Source organism: Argiope bruennichi, chromosome 6 (genome assembly GCF_947563725.1).
Source record: "Argiope bruennichi chromosome 6, qqArgBrue1.1, whole genome shotgun sequence".
Classification (NCBI taxonomy): domain Eukaryota; kingdom Metazoa; phylum Arthropoda; class Arachnida; order Araneae; family Araneidae; genus Argiope; species Argiope bruennichi.
In genome coordinates, this window is record NC_079156.1 from 26079086 (window position 1) to 26101866 (window position 22781).

A 22781-nucleotide genomic window follows, 5' to 3' on the forward strand; every position below is an offset into this window, starting at 1 on the left:
TATTTAACCTTATTTAAAAGTTCACGGTTATGCTCTAAGTATGTAGCATCCCAAATCTTTTAACGATTTTTTTTTTTTTTTTCCTGCAGATTTTAAATTTGAAGCGAAATAGTTCCTTACGTTCACCGCATATATTGTCTTTGGGAAGGACGTGGCAATGGGATATCCGTAGCCGGCAGGACGTTGTATGGTCTGCTGGATTCCCCCTTCACTTTTTATATATACGCGATGCTCTTTCCCATGATCGCTCTTCCGAAAATTCCACAAAACACGTCGGACGAAGTCTCCGGTGAAGCGTGGGAATGATCAAACAAATGAATAAAACTGGGTTTGAAAAGCTTAGCCAATTCCAGCCTCATGCTAATGACCCAACTTTAAGGATACTATTATTGTGCTGGAACGAGGCGTTTTGAAAAGACCGAGAAGGAGAAGGCGAGGAGGGAGAAGGTTGTGGCTCAAGGCTCGATTCTTACCACTATAAACTGTATGAAGAATTGCGCAGGCAAGGGCTGATAGATAATATTTGCCGTTTGATATTGGAATATCTTATCTCTTTTACTGTGTTTGCTTAATTTCCCTTTGTTGGAACAGATACTGAAAAAATAATACTTTTACTTTCTTTCTCTGTACATGCAACTTTGTAAATTCAGTCCAGTGTAACATATTTAACCAAATTCGTATGATTTATGACTCCATAATAATGTTATTTTGACAGAGAATTTATTTTTCTGGTATCGGTTGGTTTTGGGCTTTTCGTGTTGTAGATCGCGACGCTTAAAGGAGTCGCGTAAAATAATTTCTAGGCTAAGGCCACCGTGCATTTTCTTTGTATTTCTTTCTATTATATAAATTTATTTTTTTACGTAAACATTATGCTTTATTCGGTTTGTAATTGTTAGATAGTGAGTTTGAGGGGTTTGTTTTGCCAGTATTGTTTGAAGTATTAAATGAAAATTATGATTGTTTCCTAGTAAGTATTTATATTCTACTTGACGATGAAATGGTGACAAAAAGGAAAAAGTTAAAGCTTTAATTAACAATATTGACGATGAAGTGGCGGCAAAAAAAAAGAAGTAAAAACTTTAATTAACACTAAATGAGTTTTAAATTATATTATGTAATTCTACTTTTAGTCACCGTCTTTGGCAACACTAAAGAATAACTAATGAATCGTTTCCGGTTTGTTTACCTTTTTTGAGTCATGCAAATTTTTCGTGTTTCGGCTAGCAATTGTCTGAATACCTAAGCTATATACTAGTACTTGTTCATCCTGCATTTAAAAAAAAATAATAATAATTGTAATGGGAGCTCCAGCGATATCAGATGAAGAAAATATGCGAAGAAAGACTGAGCGAAGAAAATGTGATAAACTGAATCAATATTTATATAATGGAGATATGAGAAAAGAATGTGCTCATTATGGAGCTTTGAATTTTGAATCGGAAATAGGCCAATTGGCAGGAGTATGTTGTCATCATGGAAAGATTGAGTTTCCAATGTTGAACGATTGGCCATTGGAGTTTAAAAATTTGCTAATTGAAGTGACGAACGTCGGGTACAGTATTAGGCAACATTCGGGGTTGGCGAACAAAAGCGATAAGGGGGTGAAGCCCCCTGGTTTTTTTTTTTTGGTATAATATTATTAAATATATTAAAATGAAAAAATAATGTAAATAATAAAAATAAAATTGAAGTAAGTCATTAATTAATTAAATCTTAGTTTCTAAATTTCAATGTGCATTTAGGTTAAAATTTTTCATTATTACAAATTTTTTGGATGGAAAAATGTTATAATTTTTAAATATTATTTTATTTTTTATGCCGTTTTGATCAATTCTTTTTTGAAGCTATTGTTTAGTTTGGTAGGACAAGGTAACATAAACATAGTTTTAAATATTTCTTTGTTTTCCCAGTTTCTTCTAAAAATATAAAACTCATCCACCCCTGGCAATGAAAACAATCCCTTATCTTCCCCCCCCCATATTGCAGTTTCTTTCTTTGACCATAATAAATTGAGGAAGAAACTTGCTGAAATGGCAAATGAACGTGTGGCAAATCAGAGTATTCTAAATTCTAACAATGGTTTTTTTTTATTATTAAATTTTATTGAGGTTATTTGAGGCAAGTAGAATACTGGAGAAAAGAAAAAAAAGAGGGAATATTTTTAAAACTCATTGATTAAAAATTAGTCTGATTATCAAAAACAAAAGCAATTATTTTTTGTTTCTCAATGGCACAGTTTTATTTTTTAATGTGTCGTATTTTTGGATTTACTTTGTATTTTTTAAAATACTTATGTATAATTCTGCTTTGTTTGGTTATCTAATTGCGATGATTTGAATGTATCTTGTGCTATTCAAACTGTTAAATGATGTGAAATTTTTTAAATCGGAACTGATCCGTGTGAGATGACAGTCTTAGCTATCCAATTTTGTTTTCCAGTTTAGTGTTAAATTAGTCATTATTTATAATTGAATATTTGCGATTTAAGTGCTAGTTGAGTTATCCGCTTTAATAAATTCGAGATGAAATCGATAGGGACCGAAAGATACGAAAGTTTTAAAATCTTTAAAATAAAATGCTTCATTGAAATCACCTTGAAAGTTAATTGTAAGTAAAAGAGATGCATTGCTTCGCTCCCGTATTTAACTTTATATGCACAGAACTAGCCACCTTCAGTGACCATTTGGTTCGCTGAAATAAATTGTTGCTGAAAATTTCAATTACAAATATTTTTGGAAATTTGATCTTAAAAGATTTCTCAGCATAATATTTTGAACTACAAATTTGGATAACATATTATTAGTATTTCAGAAGGCTTACACCATATTTCTCATTGTTATATATATATAATATGAATTTTAAGATGATTTGAAAATAATTATTCTGTTGCAATATTAAGGTAGTTATGGTGGGGGGGGACCTTAAAATTTCTCTGATTTTTTTTATTTTTTAAAATCCCATCCATCCCCCTCCCCCCCCAAAAAAAATTCCTCCGAGATGCTCGTCGTCACTTTCCAAAATATTTCTATGCTAAATGTAATTGTTCTATGTTTAATGGTCTGTCCAGGAGAGAGCCAAGACACCTACACATTCTTATTAGATTAACACATGCATAACATTAATTTTTACTAACCCGTTCCTTGTTGTTTAATATTCCTTATGTCTGTACTATAAAGACGATTTCTTATCAAGTATCGCATTGTTAAGTTGACAATCATAATTGTCGCATCTTTGAAGAGGACCCAATTAGAATTTTCTTATTATAAACACTTGATTATTTAAAAGAACTCAGCGTATCATTGCTTTCTTATATCTAATAATAAAAGTATTTGAAGAAAAGTTGACCTACTTTCATGTTTTGTTTTGTTTTAAATTTCGAGATGAATGCGACAGATGATATCTAAAGACCGAAATAAAAGATTTTCTTTGGTTTATGCGGTTCTTTACAGCGGGGAAAAGAAAGCTTTCATTACATCTCGTTACTTTAATTGAATATACCGATTAATCTTCCGACGCAATTAAATCGATATAGTAAGTGGGACAAATTTCGAAAAAAATATTATTTCGTTTTGTATAATCGTTTGATCATAATTCTTACTTTTTTAGAAGCAAGTTCGTCAACCTTTTTGAGAAAGACATGCTTTCAGATTCTAAAATAGTTTTGATATTTTAAACGTTGAATGAATTTTATCTCAATTGTTTCAAACCTTGACATGATTCAAGTGTGGAAAGTTCAACTCAAGGAACAATAGTGATATTTGAAACCGCCCTATCCCTATCTATTACAGAAATTGAATGACTGTATTGTACATATAAGATGACTTCGGTGGGTAATTAAATTTCTTACATCAATTAAAAAATTGTCTTTGTAAGCGATTAATCATTTGCTTATATAGATTGAATTTATTTTGTACTTGTTTGTACTTTAATTGCTTATGACAAATGTCTATTTTTATTTTTTTATTTTTTTTTATTTTCCATGTACGAAGTATACTAAAAGTAAATATATCATCAAGAAATTCGAACTCAACATTTTGATGAATTAACGTTTCGGACCTCCCTAGATCTTGTCTGTGAATACGGTAATTCGAAAACACTTTTAGCTAGAAAGATGAAATTTGCCATACAGTCTTACATCAGATTTGTAGAATTCTATTAAATTTTTTTGTACGAAACTATGCCTGGCTGTCTAAGTGCAGATGAACACAATAACTACAAAACGTGAAAAGCAACATAAATAAAATTTGACAAATGATTTTGGTATCTAAAGTATTGACCTGTGTCAATTTTTTTTAAACAAATCTGTTGATACGTTCATAAGTTATCGTGTTTGCTCTCTGTCATGTTATTGATATAAGTGATTGAACTACAAGACGTATTTCCTGCAAAACTTTATATTATGGCATCCTCAGACGGACGTTTGCTGCGATGGCCTAGTGGTATGGGTCTTGGCTTCGGGATCGAGAGTTTCAGGTTTGGAATCCTATTTGATCGACGAGCTGCCATGTAACGGGTTTAATGCACGTTAAAATCGTTGAAGCCAGATTTTTCTCGTTGGTGTGGTTTGGAATTTTTCAGAGGAGGGTGCCGATTCAGATTCTGTTCTCGTCATCTGACAGCGGTTCGAAATTTCGAGAGTCGTCCCAAAATAGTCCTCGAAGTAGGACGTAAATGTAGCTCTAGTGAAATTAATGTATATTAACCCTTTAAAGGGCCATTTTTTTCTAGTCATATTATGTTAAAATATTTTTAGGCTTGAAATTAGAATAAGAAAAGGGATTCATTTAGCTTATGATATAAATTTAATTTGATTCATTAATTAATTTGGTTAATTAACAATTAAATAAAAAAATCTAAGTTTCTGTCTGAAACTTAAGTTCTGAAGCATCTAAGTTTCTGTCTTTCTAAAAAATTTTGTCAGAACTTATGCCAATCTACATAAATTCATACAAAGATTGATAAATTTGATGGGAAGCATACTTCCCACGGCCCTAGAAAGGGTTAAACACTAATGAATTTGTACATAAGAGTAATATCATTTATGAAGGATAGGTGTATATTAACAAAAAGTTAAGATAAAGAATAAAAATGAATTTCACCCGAAGACTTTATCAAAAGACGACTCTTAAGTCAGGGATTCAAATTTAGGATTTTTTTTTTTTTTTTTTCTGTGAGAGGCCGGCACTTTGCTTCAATAACTTTGACCCATCGCGAGTTGAGAATTCCATGAAGAAGTTCTGGAAGAACAAGAATTATACATAATGGGGAAAATACTAAGAACGAGGGATCCATGTTTGGTCGAAAGTCTAGTTCCTTGCAGAAAAACAATCCCTGGTTTGAATTCCTGACTGCAGGTGTAATAAAGTCTTCAGATCGGATTCCTTTTTGTCTAAACTTTTTATTAATTTATATTTGTCTTTAATAATTGACATTTCTCTTTTGATTATTTGAATTATCACATTCACAGATGGGCCAATATTATTCCAAAAATGTGTTTCTCAGATTCACCAAAACTTCGAAGTCGAGTGTTTTGGCGATTAGAATATCTTCTCGTTTTAAACTTCATATAATTATTAAAAGACAGAGCGTTCAGAGTTCCGTGTTGAGAGCGGTATTATCTAGACGTCTTTATCATTTCGTGGCTTTTAAACTTCGAAATAAGTAACCGCAAACTAACTACACCTACGCCATTTGCTAAATTTGGAGTTGAAGCATATATGAAAATGGAAAATTTCCCCATTATAAAGAATCTCCCATTTTAAAACGAAAGAAAAAATAAAGCACAAACGCATATATTGTCTGTCGATTATCTTTAACTTTCAATAATAGGTTCATCTGCTGAACTTCGTGTGGGGAAAATATTGCACGATTTCCCACACGGAGCACGATTTTGACATTTGATATATTGAATTTTTTAGTATTTATTTTCACTTTAGATTTTACGATAGATATTTAGTATATTTCCAATCCAGCATTTTGTTTAAAATTAAATGTTTGATTTTTTTTCATCATTTTTAGTAGTATAGATTCATATAACCAGTGTGATTCTCTTTTTAAGTTCTGTTAAAAATTTAATTAACGCCTTTCTAAGTTGGGGATGAAATAATGCATGGGTCTATTGATCCGCGATTGTTTTCGAGTTCAGTGTCTTAAGAATTCGTCGTTCTTCGAATGGCACGCGACAAGTATAAAGCGATCGATAATTTTTAATCAGGAAGTGTAAATGATCGATTCTGAATTTCAAGCACATGTGTTCAGGTTGAACACATCTGCTCCCAAGAGTAATTTATTTAATTTAATGTCTGAATAGCTGTCAATTGACTGATAGGAAGGGAGAAAATGAAATATTTGGGCGCGGTTATGCGATCAGGCGCCAACTATGTAACATTTCAACACTAAAATACAGGTTGTCCATAAAATATCCATTGGATAATGATTTGTTATAAATAATGCAGAATAAGAACTGGGGCGGGGATTTTTAAAATTTTATTTAGCAATCCCAATTTTTTTTAAAATATTAATTAGACAACTATTAGTTGTTCGGAGAATATTAAGTCCCTTTTCGATTTTTTTTTTTTTTTTTTTTTTTTTCCTGTCCTTGTTGAGCTCCTCCGAATTCATTGTAACTATTTCTGTGGGTGATTCGATTTCTGAATTCTTCGACACTGCCGAAAAAAAAGATGTCGAATGATGGTGTATCGAGAGAATATGGAGGTCATGAAAGTGGTCCATCTCTAGAAATACACCCATCTGGGAATGTTTTATTGTCTAGTCCCGAATCAAAGAAATAGGCCGTAATTATACCCAGTCTTTAAATATGAGGGTTCGAGTGATAAATAGCATGAAATTTTCAATACTAGCCGACTTAAATGATTTTAATAGAAGATTTAATGACTGGAATTTGTAAGAGCTCTCAACTTCAAGAGACATCCTATTTCTTCTCGTCTTTAGTTCTCTCTTAATGTAGAAAGTTAACGTACATTTAATGTATTGAATGCATTTTAAATATTTCGCAATTTAATATATAATGTAAAATGTAATATTTTTTTGACCAATATGCTTTTTTTAGAGGGTCCTTTGTTGTTTTGCAAGGGTCCAATATCATCAAGTGTCGTTTGTTGCTTCGTGCTTGATGGGGCTGCCGAAGAGCAGCCCCAAGTTTCCCGAATGGCCTCGGGCTAGTTCTTGGTTTTGCCTGCATGCTGTCCGACTTTGGCGATCAGCGTGTTCACCCTGATTATTGATTTTTTAGAAGGTTAAATATTAATGTTGAATACATATATTTTTTAAAGCTTTGCTTTTTGTTTCATAAGCTCAAAAAAAAAAAAAAAACCCATTAATTTACATGAATAGATCGAAACTAATTGTGAAAAGTGAATATAGTATGAAATAAAATCAAAGTGAAAATCCTACTATGGAATTCATGTCCAAAGAAAGCATTTTTTTCTTTTTAAATCTTAATTTCAATATTGACAAAAGCACACTATTGAGTGTTTTGATGAATGAATTTGAACTTTGTAACATTAAAAATTTATTTACATATTATGTATTAAATACTTATTAAAAATAAATAAAACATAATGCAGGAAGGAAATTTATATCATTAAAAATAATGTCTTTGGTTATAATGCAAAAACTATTTTTATAAGATTATAGTTTTGGAAGATATGGTCATCAGTTTCCTTACGTAAGTCATAACTATTACCCATCCAGCAGTGATTAAACTTATTTTTGCGCTCGATTAAAGTTACTTTGTCTCCTGTTTCTTGATTTCTTTTACATCATTTTTCTCCTGACTAGAGATTTTGATGAACATATCTAAAGCATATCTAATATATTTTGCTGCTTTATTAATTAACAAAACGTTGAATTATGCTGTAAAAGCGGTCGTGAAGCAGTCTGAAGCGTTAGTGGTTTATCTCTGGCTGTTGCCATTCGACTATATGTAATAAAAGCTATTTCTGTGTCACATATGTTAGCGTTGTATATAATATATTTGATTTTGTGAAATATTAAAACATCAGTAAATTCTTTTTAAACGAACGTGTACGCAATTCAGTAAGAGAATTGCTAAATATATTCAAAAATTATTATAGGAAATTTGTAACAAAAAAAAATAAATATCCAGTGAATTTGAGTACATGACGAGAAAATTTAACCAAAATTTAGAATTTGATAGAATATCATTTGAGAATGTAAATACAGCTCCAAAACGTAAGTTATTCAAATATAAAAATCATTATAACTCTCCAAAGAATGAAATCAAAAACAAAATTGAAGCGGTTTAGTAAAGAAAGCTATTCAGAGATTAAAATTATTGAATTAAAAATATTATTGGAAAAGTCTAATTTTTCAACGTAGCCTTAATATATAAACTTCAGCTTCACATCTAATACTTGCAGGGCACAAGAAATTTTTTGCATAAATTGTCTTACTAATCATGTTTAGCTGAGTAACGCTATGAAATGACACAGTTAAATTTCAATAATTTTCTTAATTTACCTTCTATTGTGAGTGAATTGTTTAGAAATTCCTATGTTTATATACATGAGTATTTATATCCTGAATTATTTGAAATTATGTCAGAATGAACTCTTTTAATTTTGTAGTTTATTAAAATAAACTCACAGTCACTGCAGTAACAGTCATTTTGTTTCAGTTTGGAATTGCTTCTTATCTATGCAACCCTTTTGTTATAATATTCCAATTCACGAAATCATTGGGTGTTGCTTAGTTTTACTGAAAAATTTTGTATTTTTCTTTATGACGTTATTCAGGAGAAGCAAATTTAAATACCACCCAGTTACAGACTCATAGTTTGATAACCATTCTAAATTTATAATCAAGGTTATTTGTTAATAATTATTTTTAGTGGTCGCTTTTAATTTTTTTTTTCTTTCGTAAGATATTTTTTGGGTAGAATGTGTGTTTGTTTTTATATTTCCACTAAATTGTGATATTTTAATGCATTTGTTATATAGTTTATTGCTAAAATAAGAAATAATTGAATCATACACTTTAAAGGTAATATATAAATAGACAAATCTACATTCCGTATGAGAGAAAAAAACCCCCTTTTCCTTTAAATATTATATATTACTCTATCACATATTTGTGTTCACTTTTTTCCCCCTCCCATGTGGCTTATATCTTTTTCCATCTCTTAAAATTTCTTTGTGAGAAAAGAATAGTGAACCAAAATTAAATTGAAAATAATCATTAATAATCTAATTGTAAATTTCAGTTTAGGGTATGTAACTATATTCGGAAAGAAGTTTTTGAAAAAGGTTATAACATATTTTTATAGATTAGGGGAAAAAAAACTGTTTGAAAAAAAAAATCTAACAATCAAAAAGTGTTTTATTTATTTTTATTTAAGAAAAGGTATTAAAAAGGATGAAGTAAAATCATAGTACAAAAGTTTATCAAGTCATTTGTTAAATTTTGCAGATAGCTTAATAAATGTATTCCCTACTTCCTCAATAAAAAATATGCTGTATTTTTTAATCAATATTTAAATATTGGGTTTCGATTGATAAATAAATAGCAAGAAATCTTCAATTTTGTCGCATTTTAAAGCACTAAAACTACCGTAATACCTTTTTAAATGAACGGATTATTTATTACTGTAGTTCAAGAACTTCAAAACATACTGAGACATTATTATACCAGATTTTTTTTTTGTTATTTAGATTTTAATTTATGAAATATGTCTGTAAAAAGATTTCACCAGAATTTTAAAACGTGAAAAAACAGCATTAAAACCGCAAATCATGCAAATATAAAAATAAAAACAACTTCTCAGTGAATGAACATAGAAACAAAATGTAAACAGTTTTATAAAGAACGCTGCTCGAATGTTAAGAATATTGCATCGAATTTTAAAAACATTTGATATTTTCATCAAAAATCGACTTTTAAACGTATTTACCTATCTTAATAATAGACACTGTTGCAGTTTGTATGTATAGCTTGGGTTTATTATCTAAAATGTGTTTCATTGCTACCTATGAAACCTATTTGATTTATTGGCGTTTAAAAAAATGTTCAGAACACGCCCAAGGGAAATTTGACCAAACATGTACACTTAATTGAGTGGAAGCATCCCAATCTAAACAAATTTCTTTGTGTCATCCTGCAATTATTTTTTCTTGTCTATATAGCGACGAATTTATTTCGAGCTTGGCAAGACCGGCGGGATCGATAGAGACCGTCTGGGTCTATGGGCAGACAAACATTGCGTCATGATTTTAGTGGCCGTCGCTTTTTTAGACGTTTTGACCTATTAAAGAAAGTTGTCTTGTTTGCCGGCTTCCAGTTTGATGATGCATCGCACCTGTTAAGGATGGAATATATTAATAGAAGTTAAATGGGGTTGGTTTACTTAATGCACGTGCTAAAATTTGATGAAATTTTCGTCTCAATGAGACGGGGTGAATGTTCCAGATTCGGACATTTTATTATATAAATATGACCTAAAAGTTGCATATCTATGTATATAGTACTGATTTTTATAGGGTGTGAATTGTGGTTTTTTGTGACTTTCTAATATTTATTGCTAAGGTGATAATTTTTGCTAATTCGGGTCTTTTTAATTTTATACCATTTAGCAAGTTAAAACTTTGTACATCTTTCCTTCCTTTCTTGCATACGAAATAGATTGGACTGTGATAAAAGTATTGTCATTAAATTTAAACTCGAGATTGTGACGAATTATCTCATTTCAGACCCCTCTAGGTTCGAACTGATAACTTGCTTAATTATGTCTGTCTGTGAGCATGATTACTCAAAAGCACTATTAGCTAGACGGATGAAATTGGGTATATGGTCATTTCACCAAATTTCTTGAATGAAATCCATTCTCAGAAAGTTTGTCTATTAAGCTGTCCGAGTACAGGTAAATACGATATCTACAAGACAAAATCTAATTGGATAAAATTTAGTTCATAGTCTTCGCATCTAAAGTATATTATACCCGCATCAGATTTTGAATAAACTCCACCATGAATTGACAGTCTATCGGTCTGTATTTTCGCATGCATGTTAATGCGATAGTTCAAAATGCAAAAACTCAAATAAATGAAATTATCATAGTACGTGATTTTGTTACTAAAACTGTAGTTCTCTTGCAAATTTTGGTTTCATTCGTCCAAAATGTATATTCGGGTTTCTTTACTATATTGTGAAACATAAAAACTCTCGTGTGTTGTCGTTTGAAAATAAAAATCTGAGCTCTCATGGCGTCATGCTTTTGGTGAAGGTCCATAGTTTTTATGCAGGTGTGTAGGGGGGGGGGTAGTATTTTATAATAGAATATGCGAGAACATTTCATTGAGACTATTGATGGTTTCATTATAAAATCATAGGTTGTTTTTAATTGCTTAATACATGCTTTACCTGCGATTTATTGTAATGAACCGAATTGCTACTTATGTATACACTAAAATAACTCTTCGTCTAATTTCATGATATAATTGCTATACAATTTCGGTATTTCCGATATATGACGCTCCATTTATGTGCTATCTCGGCTTTCAGTTATAGTTGTTATATTGAAAAGCGCGTTCATCTAACACTTTATTTTTAAATCGAGTCGATTCAATCTTACGTGACACACATCAAGTTCGTGGCATTGCATTCGATAATACGTATTAAACCTCAAATGACCTGCGCAGTTACTTTTGTGACTGTCACGTTATGTAAATTCATTCAATTTCTACAAATACCATTACAAAATATGAATATCTTAAGTTCTCGGCACTCAACTGCCCTTCAAAATTTCTTATTCAGAATCAATGAAATCCTCTTATTTATGTTATGAGGATTCTCTATTTTCATTCATCTTTTATCCTTTCTTTGCATGAATGCTTTTGTGTACGGTTCACTATTAATCCGTCTTAAACCAACCTTTACCTTATTCATCGCTTTGTCATACTTTTATATATTACGCAATAACTTCCTTTGTGTCTCGATCGCCAATAGTAGAACTGACAGTAATTGGGCCTATGGACTTTTTTAAAATACCCATTAGTTATTCATAATGTCAGTTTGAACCTCGATTTATCATTTTTGAAGAAGGATAGAAAAACTGTTAAGTCGGAAATAACGATCTATATTAATAGTTAAAAGAAAATTTTCGTCATTGTGTTCTTTACTGTAAAAGATTAAAACTCTGAAAGAACTGCAAAGTACATATTTCTCTTTTTTTTTTCGCCCATTATTTTATTGAAGCGATTACAGGTTCCGCTTTTAGACCTTTTGTCTCGAATTATTACTTAACATTTTTTTTTCATGTTCATATGAACGCACGCACGCACACACACACACACACACACACACAAATTTCAAATTTTAAAATATAAGTGATTAGAATCGAATTAACCGAGTTGATTCCTATGTACTACTTATATTATCTCACCATAACCACCCATCCGTTTCTTCTATTACTTAAGAGCTTCCAGTTTTTTTTAAAATTATCTTATTAAGAGGAATATATGTATATATATATATATATATATATAATATAGTCATCATAAAGCAAATTCCATTTCATTATAAGTTTGCATTCATAATATTCATTTATACTCACAAATGAAATTTTTACATAATAGTGAAATAAATATATATTGTATATTGTTGTAAATTGTAGATAATAATTCATAATGACTTATATTAAGACTCATGAGAATGATGATGAGAATGAATACATTTTTGATATGTTTGGATTGATATAGACTTACGGAAACTACATAAATGCAATGAATTAAAAATAATAGCGTTTGAAAAATTCTGTCTTTATCCATTTAAGTTCAAACACAGAAACACTTTTTTTTTTTAGTTATGTGATCTGTTTATTTATTATGTGATTTATGTTTCTCGGGATTTGATTACTGTAATTGTCTTTAACTATTGCGCAAACAAGTATTTTATTTGATTTCCACTTCTAAAATGGAAAAACCTCTTTCCAAAATTGTTAAAATGTCGCCATCTTCTTTTTTCATCTTTTTGTTGTGAAATTCTTACCAGAGAAGCTCCAATGGTCCCGAATTGCTGAAAATGCTATTAGTTTTTAATTCCATAAGCTCCAATTTATGATAATATAAGTTATGATTTTTATAACGACTACATTTTCAAGAGTATACTGCATACTGCCATTTATCTTATAAATAATAAAGATGAAAACAAAATGCTAGAATTGACATCATTAAACATTCATTTACATTTATTTAAAATCTTTGTAAAAACATTCCACCAAAAATATGTAAAAAAAAAAATTACATGTACTACAGTTTAAGAAGCTCTGTTAGATGTTTCGAATTGATGTTCAGAAAATCTATTCACTTTTTTTCAAGTCACTTTTTTTTAAAATTAATTATTTGTAGAGACAGGGTTATTTTTATAAATTGCTTGGAGCGCATACATAACGCAAATTATTACAAACCTGTACAAAACAGTCCGTTGGATCTACAGCTACCAGATTTGTTACCTTGGCAGTAAATATTTGCTAAGAAAGGGGTTTTCAAAATTTTAATTAAAAATTAATTGAAATTTTTGCATTTTCCTCAATATTTTTGAAGCATATTTTCGCACAAAAACCATTTTTACCACTGTTTTAATATTCAAAAAGTTAGCTTTGCAGTGAAATCAATTTTATTTTCCAACAATTTTTTTGTTGTTGTTAATAATTTTTTCAATATATTTCTTTATATTTTTTACTGCAATATACTATAAAATATATGCATTTTAAAATATTATTTTGCGCTCGCGCTGCGACTATATTAATAATATATTTTTTTTTGTGTGTGCAGATTATCATTTCTATGATTAAACTTTAATTAATAATTTAGAAAAATTATATCTAAAAGCATTGTCGAAATGCGGAGTTTCGGATTGGAGATTCGAACCTTCCTTTTTATGGTTCGGCCTTTCTTTCCAAGAAGTTAAAAGTAAAATGCAACCGCCAAAGCACTTGGTAATTTCGTTTTTCATCTTGTTGTGGTTAATATGATTCTATTCTCGATCAGTTTCTGTGGTTTTTGAACATTTTTATACTGTAAGAAATTACTGAATGCATAAAATAAGGTTTCTTAAATTTTGAATTACTCTTAGAGTTCTTTCATGCAAATCTAAACTTAAATCATGAAATGGTACGTATAAATTCTACAATATCTATGAGTGATATCAGCGATTTTTTTTTTTTTTTTGTGACCAGTGATTGCTAAGTCTGATTTTTTTTTTTTTTTAACAGCGTTTGATTTTTTCTCCCCCCAAATTTATCAGTGATTTTTATTTCGTTTACTTTAGTTTCTTTTCAGTTTTGGGACCTTGAACCCCCCCCCCCTCGTCCCTCTTCTCCCCGAAAAAATATTATGATTGGAATATTAATAATTTGAAGAATGCAACAATTTCTTATTGTGATTTGAAAACCAATCGAGATGATAGTTAAATAAATTACGAAATTACATGGAATTTATAGCAGTTTTAAAGTAAATTAATTTGTAATGAAGGCAGCACCGGAATATTGCCAAAACTATATTGTGTAATAAATTTTTGAAAAATTCAATGACATCTTATAAGCGGTCAAGATGTTTTGTTGAAGGAATATCTGACAATCAAATATCTATCAAAAGAATTAAGTTAGTAACTTAATGTTGATTTATTATTTTGGGAAATATACAATTATGTGCAAACATTTTTAATAAAAAGAAATTTTTCTCAGTTTAGGATAATTTTTGATTATAATCATTCGCTTAATTATCAACTAATCCATCAATTTCCTTTTATATCAAATTAATCGTAAGATAAATTAATCCCGAGTATGATTATAATGTGCTTAAAGATAATTTCAATATTTAAGCAGAATTCGGTAAAAAATATCAGGAAACCAAATGCCATATAATAAAAATATATTTAAAACGTAAAGTATTTAGTGTGCCGTAGTTCCTTCTACAGCTTCAAAAAGTGTTTGGAAAAAGCATGTTACTTCATTATGTAACAGTATGATGAGTTATCTAAGAATTGATAATTCCTCAGTTATTCGGCAAAAATTTTGTCTGAAATCGAGAAGGTAAGGTTAGATTGAATGCACCTGAAGAATTATTTTTGTCTCTTATCTCGCCTGATATGATATCGCTATCTCGTCATTGTCATAAGCGATTTCATTATTTTTCTCTATTTTCATGTTGTATAAGAGTCATTTGATCAATTTTTATTCCTTTGTTGAAACCGCTTCCTTCCAAAATGCCAAGTAAATTGATGCTTAAAAAATTATGGCTATTTACAATTAATAAATGTACCCCAAATTTCTCTATAACAATTTAGTAGATTTTATTGTTTATCAGTTTCATCTATTAATTCTTGAATCGGTTCATTATTTTCTTGGTTTACATGTGCATTATAAATTTCTATCATATGGAAGAAAATGGGGAGGGGTGACGCTTCTTACATTTAAAAACTTCATCGATTTTTCGCACAAGAGACATAAAGAACACGATGCTGCTTTATTGAGTCATCCAAAAGGTTTAATACTTTTCAGATTTCGGCATCAAATTTTTCCTGAATGTGGAACGTGCCAGAATTTCCGAGACACCAGCAGAATAATGAAAAGATTCGTTCACCATCCCCGGCCCTTAATTCAATTGGGGCTCTTTCAGACCTTCCCTTTTAATATGTTTACCACGCGCTCCGTTTCTATACCTCCTTCCAAGTACCCGCTCCGGAACTCGATCAATATCATTGATGTTTTTCTTCTGGCGCCCCAAGTACTGAAGTTTTCCCCGCTGGTTACCACTCCCTGTGCATCGCGCACGAAACCCTGCATCGGTGCTCATGCGCAATGGCATTCATTCGAAAGCCCCATTTCCCCCACCCCTTTTCATTATAGAGATTTCTTGCCGAGAAATTCGAATCCCCTCGTCCAAAGTTGTCAGCAAGTGCCTTCTTCTAGAATAGTCTCTCAACTGACGGGCGTTTTAAATGGAACCTTGATTGAAAATACATAAGTGTCTGGAAACGTATATAAATTCGATATTTAAGAAGAAAAAGTGTGTTTAACTGTTTGGTTCTCAAACCTTTCCTGCCTATTTACGTCCAAGCTTCGTCTGCTTTTAAAATGTCAAATCAATTAAGCTCCGTATGCTTTTAATTCGTATGTGATCTCTAACTTCTGTCCACCCATACATGTGATCTTGGAAGATATACTATTTTTGTGCGCGATCATTGTTAAAAGGCTATATATATATTTTGTGTAATCTTTGAGCACTGTTTTGTGTCTGTTGAAACTCTTTTTCATATCATCGCTTCGCTTAGCTGTGTCATTGGGAAATTTCGTTGCCAAAGATTATTTCTTCACTAAGTGTTGTTTTCACTGCAAGGGGAGTGGGCTTGTAGTAAAAGCGGTTTTACAGGAATATATATAATACTTCGTTTAAAAGAATGATCATTAACCTTGCATTATAAATCATGTCTGAGAGCTTGAAAGTTTATAGAATGTAAGTATTGTTGTGTTAAATGAGTAATTTATTCCCTATTGCACAAACTGGTTCATTTTTTTTTATTAATTTCAGAAAGCAATTACCATATACCAATGCCTGTTAATTTTTATTGCTTACAGCATTTAAGTTTGTGCGACCTCATCTAAAAAGTGATTTGATTTTTTTTTTAAGTTAACATCTTTAAAGAAACATTCAATTTTTATGGTTTGAATTATGTTTTTCCAGTATAAGTGTCATTTCCTTAATTGCAGTGCTCCTTTATTTTTTCTTTACTAATTTTTGAAAAATTCTGTGTAAAATGTAAATTAAAGTTACTACAGATGATTGTTATTTGATTCCATTGGATGCATTTATTAATATGCAGGCAAATCTAAAACTATTTGTAAACAAATGTTTTTACATTTATTAATAGATTAATAATTTAATGAGAATTGGTCCCAAATTATACTTTGCTTCATTTTCTAAATCAGCTAAATGGTTTGTACAGATCGTTTGGTTTACTGTCTTTCAGCTTATATTTATTTAATGTATTGTTTTTATAATAAATAAAGCTTATAATTTCTTTTAAATCAATTTTTTACCAAATTTATTCACTTGTCTACAGGAATAGAAAAAGCATTGAATTGTCATCTCTTAATATAATCATACTTGGGAAATATTTTTGTTTGAAACTTTCTCTCTCTCTCTCTCTATATATATATATAGGGAAAAATGTATATGCATACAAGGATCCACAATACAATAATTTAGATCTATGTTTTAAAATTTCTGCTTCAGTTTTGACAAAAAAAAAAAAAAAAAAAAAAAAACATTGACTTTTGACTCAAAATTTAAACTGAGGTAATAATTAAAGACTTGTGGTGAAAAAAAATTTTAAAGTCTGTTTTGAACTGTAATCGTCCACTGTGCTAGACATAAATTCATAACAATATTTCAGCTCTGTATGAACAGAGAAAGATAATTTTATATTTATAAGATAAAATACATATTTTATAGTAACTTTTGATGTATTATATTTCTGAATATTATTAAATTATAATTATGTTTTTGATTCACGCATGTTTTTAAAGATTTTTAACAAATGAATTTCTTTTACAGCAAGAAAATCGAAAACATTGGCAAAATGACGCAAATGACCCAAGAAGAGATAATCACCAACACCAAAACTGTGATACAAGGCTTGGAAGCACTAAAAAATGAACATAACTCTATATTAAATGGCCTCCTGACTTCTCTGAAAGCTGTACAGCTGGAGAAGCCCAACGATGGCAATGTGGTTGAAGAAAAAACAGCCATCATTAAGAAGACCTTAGATTCTATAGAACTGGGCTTAGGAGAAGCTCAGGTATGTATTTCCTGAATTCCGTTAGTTTCTTGCTTGCTTACGCATTTCTAATCTCATCATTTAATGCATGATCACATTAAACTTTATCACACAACTTTATCAACTTTATGATCACATTAAAATTTTATCATAATTAAATATCATTAATTCACATTAAACTAAAACTCAACTTTTAATTTAATGCCTCATTTCTTTTTTACTGATTTTATTTATTTATTATTTTTTAAATACTTGATTACACATTATTTTTGTCTATACATTTTGAGATATTTATGCATGTTCATGTTCCTCTGTTGGTATTGTGTTTGTGTGTTTTATTGATCCTCGTTTTTTTAATTAGTCTATTAAATTGTTATTTTAACTTTAAAATGGGTGATTTTAATATGATAAATCATTTAGGACCTCATTGTGTTTTTGGTGCTTTTGTAGTTGCTTATTTACATTTTAATTATTTTAAGCATTTTTTATACTTAATATCATTTTAATAGTGTTTTTGGTTCATGCACTCTGTAAATCCTGAAGTGTGCTTACTTTAAATAAATAGGCAAATAATTAAAATTCCATTATTGAAATGAAATTCATCAAATTTCCCCATGGTAAAGTAAAATCATGAAAATATTATTTTTTCATTTAATGAATTTTGCATTTTGCTAAAACATAATTTATGTATTGCTTGGCAATCCATACATAAAATCATATTCAAAGCATCTGTAGAATCTAAACTTAATTAAATATAATAATACAGTAAAAGTTATAACTGCGAGAAATGCTCGATTTGCAAATAATTCTTTCTGCAGATAATTTGCTTTCTTTGATCTGAAGTTACAGACAATATCTTCTGTACAAGGATTATTGATTTCTAAAATGGAATGAAATAAAAAATAATTAAATAAATGATGTTTTCATAAATGAAGATAAATTGAGTTTTTATTTGCAAATGTATTTATATTTAGCAGTATATCTAATTTCATTATGTCATTCAATCAGTATTCAGTAATTTAGTAATCAGTATATTTTATTTAACTGCTGCCATAATAAATTCAAGTAATTCTTAGACCCAAGATTTACCTTTGATTATAATCAAAATGAGAAGGGTGGGGGAGCAGGACTCTAATGCAATTCTAAAAGATGGAGAAGAAATAGGGAATATGATATTGAGTAGTTTGCTAGGTCAGCATTGATATCATTTTATGATAATCAAAGCAGAAAGAAATTAAAGTGAAATTGATTTAAATCTGATAATGTAACAACTGTTTTATGATAATCAAAGTAGAATAGCACTAGAGTGAAACTAATTTAAACCCTAAAGAACAGGATAGGAAAAATATTGATCATATCTTTTAACCTTTTGATAAAAAATAAATATATATTTAATAAGTTTTTAAGAATATATTTTTATTGTGTCCTAAAAAATAAAAAAATAAAATTATTTTCTACTTTTTAGTCTTAGTTTATACTTCAATTTTATAAATAACAGAATCAATTTGTCTCAAATTCATACCATATGATAACAATAATAAGGAATAAAAATTTTAATTATACTAATTAATTCTGTAAATATTAAAAATGCACAACATAAATATGAATAATATACAGATAATACTATATTGAGAATGCATGAGGAGACAATATTCCAGAATTCTAGTAACAGCTTAAAAACAAACACATTAAGTAGTATTGATATTAGATCGATAAAAAATTTTTGTATCTTCTCTCTCTCTCTTTTTTTCCTTTCTTTTTTTCTTTTATCATTCTTAAAACACAATCCTTATGTATATATATTTTTTAAAATTCTGTGTAGCTTTGTTTAATGTTCCTTTAATATTTTTCTGTTTCTTTATAAAATATATGAGGCACAATTATTACCATCTATTATTGATTTTTTTTTTTAAGGTAATGATGGCTCTTGCTGGTCACCTGCAGACAGTTGAGGCAGAAAAACAGAAGTTGAAAGCTCAGGTTCGCCGCTTGTGCCAAGAAAATGCTTGGCTTAGAGATGAATTAGCCAACACACAACAGAAACTACAGGTATCTGAACAAATGGTGGCACAGCTAGAGGAAGACAAAAAGCATCTTGAATTTATGAATCAACTTAAGAAATATGACAATGAAACGGTAATTTCCCATTGTTTCTCTTTGATTTTACAGCACTGTTGATATCTTTATTGTCTGTGTTAAATTTTCAGTTTTTGAAGTTAAATTTATGTAATAGTTTCAAAGTTATTAATTTACTTCTTTTGCAATTTTTTGAAGACTTCTTCTGATTCCACATGATTTAGTTCTCATAAAATATTTGGAATTTTAAATTGTATCTGGTTTAAAATTTTCAATATCTGCTTTAAATTTTTCAAATGAAATTTAATTATCTTATTTTAGAAATGTTTCAATGTATAAAAATATAAATGTACAAAGTTGATAAAAGCAATTTAGTTTTTTAAATAATTTTTTTATGATTTTTTATTAGTTTTTTTTAAGTGACACAATGCATTTCTAACATTGAAAAATAGATTTTATTGAAAATAATTTCATATGAAAACAACCTGAAAAGGAAGGGGCATCTTTATCTGCGTCTGTAGGTGAAATTCAATTGAAAAAATTTTTATAAAAATTTTCTTACTATTTTTTTCAATATAAATATTTTATTTCAAATTATATTAATAAATTCATTGAAATATTTGATCTAAAATTATGTGCAAATTTACAGATTCATCAAGTATAAAGATATATCATTAAAGTTGATATGAAACTTTTATTGTTTTGTATTGTGAAAATAAGAAAATTTCAGTATATTGTTAACTAATCTGCTGAATGCCAAGCATGCAGTTTTATCATAAACATAATTGAATAAATGCAGACTAAATTAAAAATTCTATCATATACTGGAAAAAAAGTTTTAGCATTTTTAAAATGCTTGTGGTGAAATAAATAACATTTAAGAAAATTCCTTTAAAATTCTCCATGTTTTATTCGTTATTGTGAAAGAAAATTGAAATAATTTTTGAAATGTCAAAAATACAACTTTGATATTTTTACAAATTTTTATATATGTCCTTTACTGGAAATGTTACTTGATTATTGCTGATATTAATTTTATTTGATGACTATTCAGTTTTCAAAATTTATGTGCTGCTCAGTTTTTAATTTCTTATTTGATGTGTCCATATTAGCAGGGTAGTGAAGAAAATGTATCTGAAAAGAAACCAGATAGTGATGAACCCTTGAATCTAGGTTTTCCTGAAGATGATGATGACAGTGCTCACCATGAAGGTAAGTTAGGACCATAAAACATTGACTTAAAAAAAAAATATTTAGTTAATATGAGTTTTCCAAAGGATAACAATACTTTAATTTCTTTCTTTTTTAGCACTTTCTCCAACTCCATCAACACAGATGTCTGTATCTGCCAATGCAGGATATGAGATACCTGCTCGGTTACGAACACTTCATAATTTGGTGATACAATATGCTTCTCAAGGTCGATATGAAGTTGCAGTCCCACTCTGTAAGCAAGCATTGGAAGATCTTGAGAAAACTAGTGGACATGATCATCCTGATGTTGCAACTATGCTCAATATTCTTGCTTTAGTGTACAGGTAAAGTACTTTTCTGTAAATAAAAACTTTTTTTTTTTTTTTTTTTTTTGTCTTGTGCATGAAAAAATTAGATAATGTCTTAATTCTAGACAGGTTAGTAACAAAGATGGGAAAATTTACAGCTTTAAAAATAATCTTTTCATCAGTTTGAAATTGTAATATTTTGCTCCATTGATGTAAAAAGTTCAACTGCTGAATTGTCTATAGCCAGTGAATCTCAAATTGAAAGTAATTAGAAAAATATGATTATCTGAACTGCAAACTTGCAATTCAGAACTTGTGAATTTGGCTCTGCAAGTCTTAGGGCTATAGTCCTTGAAATCAAATATTTTTTATTTTAAATATCGTTTTATTGTTCAAGATGTTAATTGAGAATTGTTTGAACTTAAATTCTATTCAAAAATATTTGTTTTTATGAGTCAGGAACATATTTAGGACTATTTAGCTTAAGTGATAGATACACCATAGATTTTTTTTCACATTGTCAAATTGATTTTTTCCTGATGAAAATTGATTCACTATTTTCTTAAAGTCTTTCCTTTGTATTGAACAGTTAAACTAACTGATATTTTTATATACAAATACTTTTTTTGTGCATAAAATAATTTTTGATGATACTTTTTTTGATATAAAATACATAGTAAATCTGACTTCTTTAGAATTTATCACAGCATTAAAATAGTTTTTTTTTTTTAAATTTGAAATTCATTCATTTTGCATATGATTTTTCATTGATTGTTCACATTTCATGTTTAATTCCCATTAACAAAAATGTTTTAAAGAATTATACCTAAATAATTTAAATGTTATCAGTTATGTAGTGATTATTTCATTGCCTGGTTATTTCATTTCAGAATTCATAATAATGTCTGTCTGTTGGTATTGGTTGGTTGGGAGACATTGCATTTTATTTAATTTTATTTTTCAGGGATCAAAACAAATACAAGGAGGCTGCTAATTTATTAAATGATGCCCTCGCTATCAGGGAAAAAACATTAGGCGAAAATCATCCTGCTGTATGTATAAAATATTTCTTAAACATTAATGTTAATTTTATCTATGACATAAATATAATACAAGTTTTGTTTTAATATGTATGCAGTTTGAACTAGAGCTTCATAATCAAAGTCTTATACATTAATTTAAGAACTGAGTTTTGAATGTAATGGAATTTTTATTTAAGTTTTATTATTTAAAGATTTCTATTTTGAAGCAGCGTAATTTGGCGGCAGACTTTTTATAGAAACATTATATATATTTAGAGTCTTTTTTTTAGAAACTATTTTATTTCTCTTCTCTTTAAGAGAAATATGATATTTTTTGACCAAAAATTAAAAAAAAACTTGT

General features: G+C 29.1%; 1 protein-coding gene across 10 annotated transcripts in view; it reads left to right on the top strand.

Annotated features, from left to right (window-relative positions):
- Positions 1–22781, top strand: part of LOC129971168 (kinesin light chain-like) — a 71201-nt gene that overhangs the window by 25629 nt on the left and 22791 nt on the right. For 7 of the 10 annotated variants that reach the window (XR_008784769.1, XR_008784770.1, XR_008784771.1 and 4 more), the window contains exons 2-6: positions 17595–17841; positions 19735–19956; positions 21009–21108; positions 21206–21434; positions 22363–22450. Coding sequence is in view for 7 of the 10 variants with exons in the window: in XM_056084690.1 (XP_055940665.1) it covers positions 17595–17841; positions 19735–19956; positions 21009–21108; positions 21206–21434; positions 22363–22450 (886 nt within the window). In the remaining 3 variants the exon portion in view is untranslated. Of the gene's footprint in view, positions 1–15901; positions 16494–17594; positions 17842–19734; positions 19957–21008; positions 21109–21205; positions 21435–22362; positions 22451–22781 lie in introns of those variants that run through there. The other 3 variants (XM_056084695.1, XM_056084696.1, XM_056084691.1) reach the window with 3 other exon arrangements.